The 7,998-nt window shown below is 40.9% G+C and overlaps 1 protein-coding gene across 6 annotated transcripts in view; it reads right to left on the bottom strand.

Annotated features, from left to right (window-relative positions):
- Nucleotides 1-3,203: 3,203 nt before the first annotated feature.
- GRM7 (glutamate metabotropic receptor 7) overlaps nucleotides 3,204-7,998 on the bottom strand; it is a 298,007-nt gene continuing 293,212 nt past the window's right edge. For 3 of the 6 annotated variants that reach the window (XM_057422883.1, XM_057422878.1, XM_057422884.1), the window contains one exon: nucleotides 3,204-4,362. In XM_057422883.1, the coding sequence (XP_057278866.1) occupies nucleotides 3,988-4,362 (375 nt within the window). In that variant the 3' untranslated portion in view covers nucleotides 3,204-3,987. The remainder of the gene's footprint in view (nucleotides 4,363-7,998) is intronic. The other 3 variants (XM_057422886.1, XM_057422879.1, XM_057422881.1) reach the window with 2 other exon arrangements.

Below are 7,998 nucleotides of genomic sequence, written 5' to 3'. Positions count from 1 at the left end.
TATTAATTAGTTATAAATAATATTAATTATGCCTGTAGCACAAAAAGCAATTATTAAAATATTTCTGTAACATCTTAGCAAAAAGGCTGTTTACCAAAAAACACTCAACTCTATCAAAGGCTTTAGAAAAAGCTCTTAGAAATTAATAAATATGTTTGATTAGCACTTTCATGGATGCACAGATTCTGTATATGGAAACATTATAGTGCATTTAATTATATATAAAGGCAATTAATGTCACAAATGAAGACTAAGCTCTGACTCAGCCTAAATAATTGTCATTATCTATCATATAGCATGCCCAGAAAGCTTATCTCTGCAATGATATTTATGAACAATAAAATTGGCATTAACATAGCAAAACAATTTGGGTATAATTCAGACTAAATAATAAATGGCAACAAAAAAAAATCACTCCCATTCTTCATGACTTTTTTCTAGCATAATCACACAGGCATTTTTTGCAGTATAGTCATCATGATGAGAAGTAATAGAATTTACTCTCTTGAGTGCATGCTCTAGATTGCATGCCAGAGACTGAGCATATGTGTGAGTAGCTGCTCAGCACCTTGAGAGGTTATTCTCATGGTTTTAGTGGCTGAATATCTTCCAGCTGAAGGACAGCTTTCCATGGAGTTGCGGAGACCATGGTCACCTTTTGCTCTGCATACACTTACCTCAAGTAATCATCTCCCTGCTCTAAACAGGCTGAGGTCTCTGTGCTAGAGCCACCTTTACTTTTACGTGGTTTTGTAGCACCTGCTAACAGAAGCTCATGGGTTTTTTTTTTTGCGGGGGAAAATCCCACAAGCTTTCCTTGTCCAAACTTAGTCCTTCTTACTCATGCAACGCCCCAACATTGACAGCTACCACTTACATGACGTAAAACTCGTAGTCTTCGACACAAAGAGCCAGCTATGTTTCCATCTGTTCAATTCACAGGTATAGTAACACACTGACAGGGACCAAATCTGGTATCGTAATACCAGTGTGTAGTTGATGGGTAACAAGATGTTATGAAAACAGCAGCAACACTGCACCGCTGCTAAGTACAGCCAATTGTAAAACAAAGGACTCTAAATGGAGCTAAGGACTTTTTCTTTCTTTGGCAATGTGCTGTGTGGGTCTAATAGCATGGCATAGCTTTTGGAATAAAAAAAAAATACTGTCAGCAGTCTACAATACAACATCTTCATGTTGTATAAGCTGGAAAACCAGTGCCTTACTGATCTCCTCTGTGACTCATTTCAGAGGTTTAATACATAAATATAGAGAGGTAGAGGTGATCCAAACATTTACTAATGTTTTCTTATTACTGAATAGCATACTTAATACATATTTTAATATAAGCATAATTGTATATCGATTATAAATTATGTTTATATATGTATGTATACATATGCGTCTATATGCATGGTTACTGATATACAGAGATACATACACCTATAGAGAGAGCTATTAATGTATGTTATCATATAGTTAGGTATAACACAGATGTACAAGTATAGGTCTGCCTCCTTTCATTCTACACCATGTGCATAGAGAAGCTAGGCATAGGCTGGTTGAACTTCCAGTTGCCCAGGTATAACCATATAACCTTGCCTGCACTGGCTTCACCAATGCTTTGGCTGTGGAAGACACCAGTGAATGACACAAATCAAAGTAAGCATATTCCATGTAATGCTTTGATACATAAAACATTACCAGGCTTTTCATGCCTTCACGATTTACTTACTTTTTCAGGCAGTGATCAAACTAGAAAGCCATTCAGGGTGGATAAATCATTTAAGACTGACTCTGTTAACCTGAAGAAAACGAGTTGAGAACTTTGATGTAGAGTCTGTGCATGTTCAGAGGAGCCCCGACTGCAGTCAGATGTGTAAAACATCAGGCAGCTAACCTTTAACAAACAATGCAGCTCATGAGGCTTGTTGGCTGCTATACGCTCTTCAGGTGTGTGTGTGCAAGCATGTGTGTGTGTGCAAGCATGTGTGTGTGTGCATGTCCATGCACCCCTATAAAAACAAAATAAGCACAAAAATGCAAGGCTCAGGTTTTCTTCTCTGTTGGCTCTAATGCAACATGAGCTGGGAGAAGAAATAAAAAACCCCGAACCCCACATCACTCCCTCCCAGCAGCACCATTTCCTCCTTCCTCCTCATTACTCCCTTCTCCAAAAAACAGTGAAAAACAAACCAACAAACCATCAAAACAACAAACCATTCTTTTCCCCATTCACAAAAATAAAAATGCAGTCTTTGAGCAAGAATTGCTGATTAATGGTAACACTTATTTAGCCCAGTGCTGGCTCTATCCTTGTTTATGGGCAGTACAGAGGAAAAGGATAATGCAGCAGAGCCTCTGCCGTCATTATTTGTTAGGCTGATAATTAGTTTCTTGCTAACAAAGACTGTACTTGGATAGAATTTCATCTTTTGTCTGCTGTAATTCATTATTCCATCTATGAATATTAAAACAGCAGTGAGAAGGCCTTGCAAACACCTATCCAGCCCCCATGCTTGCAGGCATAAAGTCAATCAAGGTCTGACATGGAGGTCTTCATCACTATGCACTGTGGCCCATGCTGCAGCTGTCAAATTTTCTTTTGATGTTGATTAACTTCATCAGTATAATTGATTGAGTTGTCTCAAGAAAATGGGAGGCTAAATACTTTCCAAAGTAATCGTCACATTGCACCCAAAATGCTGTTACTATGCCGAAGGCAGCAGGCAGGTGCTGCGCTGCAATTGGAATAGTTTTCTCTTACCTCTTGCCTAAACTTTTCCCTCCCCCCCCAGCTCACTCAGCAGTTGCCTGGCAGATTGATTTTGATTAGTTGCTCATTTAATTGCGTTCTGGTGTGCATCCTTCAAAGTCTTAAGAAGACTCAACAGTTTGAAGTCAGCTTTGGAGACCATAAGACACAAACAGGAGGGCTTTCTCTGTGTGACTGCAACTTGGCTTTTGGGGCTGTTACAGAGCCCACTGCTTATAAAGACACTTTTATTTTTTCTCCTGCAATTACCTGTCAGCTCCCTCAACACCTCTTCCAGAGCCGCTCTTTGTGCACAAAACCTCAAGCTCCTCTGCATCAGGTTTTTGGATGTTCACATCCAGCAATATCACAACATAAACTTCAGTCACAAGGGGGGAGGGGAAGGGAACAACTGAAAAAAAATATGTATTTATTGGAGTAAATAAAAAAAAGTTAACCAAAATCCTTTATTGATACATTCTTGGATAATATCACAGGATCGAGAGAATGGAAAGGAAGGGAAGAGTTTGCGGCAAAGATTGGTTTCACTAAATTGGCACATAAGCAGCAAGAATAACGAAATTACTTATTACAAACAGTATAAAACATACATGCTTTTTTAAGTCCTTATCACACTGGTCAGTCATGGTGGGGCATCAACAAAGAAAAACCTCAAGACATGTAAAAGCCATAGTCTTTCCTCCAAATATCATAAGAATTATTGAAATTATTGCAAACCAGTCATATACCTTAAATAAAATAACAGAACACAAATACAAATATCAAACATAAATTATTAACATGTACCATAAAATACATTACTGGCATGCATTCCAAATATCAAGACCTCTACTAGAACTCAGCAACCATCCTTTCCGCTTCCTCTGCAGCCCGTCAGAGTTGTGAAGGGGGGGGGACGACTAACTTCGCCAGCACAGTTTTTGGTCTTTAAATTTTTTGTTTGTTTAGTTAAAAAAAATAACGTATATGGATTGCAGTGATACAGTAGTAATCATACAAGTCATGTACACAGGTCTTTTAAATCCGTAGTTGCCGGTTGGTTTTAGATGTGCTAAGTCTGAGAGAACAGGGCCTCAATGTAACTGTGCATTCAAAAAACAAACAGTGAACTCGAAACAACATGGATGGCAATATGCAAAAATCCTCACAAACTGTACAGAAAGTTCAAAAACTTGCAGTCTGGAAGTACATAGAAAGACAGAATTAGCCCCTTAAAGTCCTTGTAGCTGAATGCAGCCCTCCCCGGGGAGCTGGTCCTCCCGTGCCACAGCTGAGCGCGCGAGCGCGGTGGCTCCCATGGCCGGAGCAGGGCCAAGGCCACAGCCGACGGCAGCACCAGCCAGCGACGTACGAAGCCGAGAGCGATGAAGAGTTTCAGGGAGCAGCCGCTGGGAGCACGGGGCTCCTCTCACGCCTTCCCGCAGCATCGCCATGGCCTCGCCCCTGCCGAGGCGGACGCCCCGCGCTCGGGAGGAGGTCTGCGCCAGCGGTGGATGAAATTCCTCACCCGTCCTCTGCCCCACGTGGCAGATCGGGCTAGATGACCAGGTTGTTATAACTGACGTACTTCTTTTTTGCAGCAGGGCCTGGAAGTAAACCGGAGAACAGTCAGAAACCCTGCCAAGCCCAGACCCATGTGGAAAGGGCTGGCCGCTGGTCCAAGGGCTGCAGCGCAGGCAGGGATACAACGCTGGCTCCCGCATCCCCATAAGCACCTTCCCCTTGGGTAGCATATGCCTGCAGATCCAACTCTAGGCAGCTGGCTGTTTGTTAGATCTCCCAAAATGGTGTCTCTGTCTTCAGTTATTACTATCTGTCGTGGTTTAAACCCAGCCAGGCAGATTGTTCACTCACTCCCCCCCTTCTTGCCCTCCCCCTACTCCCGGAGGGATGGGGAGGAGAATCAAACAGAATGCAACTCCCACGGGTTGAGATAAGAACAGTTTAGTAACTAAGGTATAACACAAATCACTACTGCTACCACCAATAATAACAATGATAAAGGAAATAACAAGGGAAGAGAATACAACACCTCAGCACCCGCCGACTGATAACTCACCCCCTCCAGCCCAGCCAAGCACTGACCCATACCTCGTCCAACCCCCGCAGTCCTAGCTCTTCCAGATAACTCTCAGTTACGCCCTGGGCAGGACGTGCTGTGGTATGGAATACCTCTTTGGTCAGTTTGGGTCAGGTGTCCTGTCTCTGCTTCCTCCTGGCTTCCCCTCCTCCCTGGCAGAGCATGAGGCTCACAAAGTCCTTGGCCAGACCAAAACGTTTGAGCGTTATCAGCTCTGTTCCCAGGCCGAAAGTCAAAAACACACTGCTGCACCAGCTACTAAGAAGGGGAAAAAATGACTGCTACTGTTGAACCCAGGACACTAACGACAAAATTACTGCCTATTGATTTTGTTCTACTCCTGCGGTCTGTATGACTTCACTGCTGAGGAGCCCTAACTAGAGTCCATTAATATTTCTTTTTTTAAGAAGCACTGACATTCCCTCCGACTTCTTGTATCTCCTAAAGTTGGCTTTTCTCATTGATGAAGTGATTCTTATGCAAGTCTTATGATTTCTGAGAATTTTCCAATATGGGGATGAAGGTACTAGCTTTCCTAATTATGACTTTCAAGTTAAACCAAACAGAAATAAGTAAAACCAGCCAATAACAACTTTGTTAGTGATGCTACATACCTCTAACAGTAAAAATTGTAAATATTTGCAGCTGAATACATAGCAAAATATTCTGCAATACTTGGGCAACACTGACTTTGGGATTTATTAGGATAGATTAGGGATATATCAGCTGATAACATGTTCTCCATCAGGCATATTAACAAAAACATTGCCATTTATATGCAAATTCTGTAACTAGGATGTAACTACTACATGTACAGGGCTTATGAGATTTTCTATTGAACCATGTTCCAATGAATACAGAAAAAGCCTTTCCCCACTTCTTATTCACATTTCTAAAAATTAAAAAAGAGAAGTGAGCGTATGAAGTATGTATGTTCTTGCAGTAAAGATTAAAATCCAACATTCTAACCGAATTATCACCAGATCAGTTTAAGCTAATGGATATTCTCAAAAGGTTAAATTTGTCAGGCATTGCTGTTATTGTCAACTATTCTTATTCAGCACCTGCGGTTTTTCTAAGTAACTTGTATTCAACAAAATACATTAAAGTGAATCATAAGCAACCATGCACAGAAAAACTGAATATGTATAAACAAACCTGATCCTCAGTGCTTCCCTCAGTGAAGCACACATTTTGGAGGACAAATAACAGAAAAGGGATAAGGATTATTCTCTGGGATTGCTGAAAACATCTATTTTTTTTTTTCACCTCTACCAGTGCCCTGCCCAGGGCAGAAGAGTTCTGCCAGCCCTCCAGAGCACCCCTTGCCTCAGAGACCTAATGCACCTCCCTCTGCTATCCACAGCCAGTGCATATTGGCGTGTCCAACAGCCAGAAAGCATTATTAATCACAGACGATGATTAATTTTTCAGGTGGCCTGCTTTTCAGAAATACTTGCTTAAATAAGGACAGGCTCACCACCAACAATTCAAAACATTTTGAGAGCATAATACATGAGAGTGCACTCAAATGTAAATATTCTTCATGGCGTTCACTGTCTTTTTACTGACAAAGAAACAATTTCACTCCTAGGTATTTTCAAGACTGTCATTTAAGACACAGTTTTGTAACTCCAGCTTTTTGCAGTATAATTCTGAAGCCCTAGTTCATCTGTTTGACCATTTTCCATACAAGGGTCAGAACTATCTGTTCAATCAAGGACTGGTCATACAAAATGCTGATCATCTTCATTTCCCATTAACTTCTCTTGGACACGAAGGTTTTCAACACATGGCAGGATAAAACTCATACTTCAAGGCTAGGCTGAAAATATTCAATAAACTGTGGTATGCTATTAAATGCTGAAGAGAGATAAAATGCAGCTGAAAAGAAATATCATCATGAAACAGGTTACAAAGTAATGACATATATTATTTTGTGATATACTTCAGCTTTATCCATTAAGTTGTCCAATTTCGAATAGCAGCAGAACTCCTGTGACAAAGAGATGTTTTGATACTCTCCACTGCTGGTTCCTATAATGTCAACCCCTCTAATGCTTTCAGGGGGTTTACTCTAGCTTTCATCAAACCTGATAATTTTGCTTGATGAGTTTTCTCACAAATTCAACCACAGCAGCTCATTTCTCATTTTCAATATGACAACGAACCACCATTGCCAAGTGAATTCAGGCGAGAAATACTGTTGATAGCATGTACTTCTTTAATCTCTCTGTGACAAGATGGGCTCCATGCATCTGAGCCTTAAGATGGTAAAGTTATCTTTGGCACTGCTCTGCTTCACAAGAATAATGTAGTTTCCAAAAGCTTCATCCATAATTTAGATAAAATGGTCAATAAAAGCTTTGTGGTTACTTTAGGAGCAGAAAGACAATCTTCCTTGGGTTTAAAGGCCAAAGGAGATCATGTTTCTGGGTATGTAGCTGGTGCATACTGCAACTCTCTCCCTGCACTAACTCCAGGAACCTGGAGCCCACCTGATGTATAACTTCAAAGCTCTCCAGTCTTGATTTGAAGACTTCATGGGAGGAACAGTCTACCTCAATAATGAATCTGCTCAGTCTTGGCTCATCATTATCATTGGCAATAAGCATCAGGTATGGTTTCGATTTCCCTCAAAGAAATTAATTTACATGAAAATGGGGAATGTTAATGAAACATCCGCATTACCAGAATTCACCATGCTTTAATCCACAATACATGAGCATTCCTTGTTCTTTAAATGCAAAATAGATACAGATCTCACACACTGTTGCTGTTAGTGTTAATGGATGACGGCTTTCCAACAGTGAAAACAGATTGTCCTCTTACAAATAACATATACATGTTAATTAATATACATATAATTATGTCAACCTCAGCTGGCTGGTGACTTAGATGCATCAGAGGCGAGCCAACAGCTGTCACATGCAGAATCTGAAATGCTGGACTACTCCTTCTACACAGAGGTACCCAGACCAGCTGCATCTCTCTTTCCTGAGGTCCATGCAAAGGAACAAGCAACAAACCATGGGATCCATGTGGACTGCTAGCTATTTTAAAGTACAAAACGCCATATAGAAAGGAAAGACCCTAGATATTGACTGCCTGCATATCTGCAAATATATGTGCTCTTAAGGCA

Source organism: Pezoporus wallicus, unplaced genomic scaffold, assembly GCF_028554395.1.
Source record: "Pezoporus wallicus isolate ANWC-B61680 ecotype Strahan unplaced genomic scaffold, APGP_CSIRO_Pwel_v1 contig_7073, whole genome shotgun sequence".
Taxonomy (NCBI): Eukaryota; Metazoa; Chordata; class Aves; order Psittaciformes; family Psittacidae; genus Pezoporus; species Pezoporus wallicus.
The sequence above is the reverse complement of the archived record's forward strand: the minus strand, read 5'-3'. Positions and strand labels throughout refer to the sequence as shown.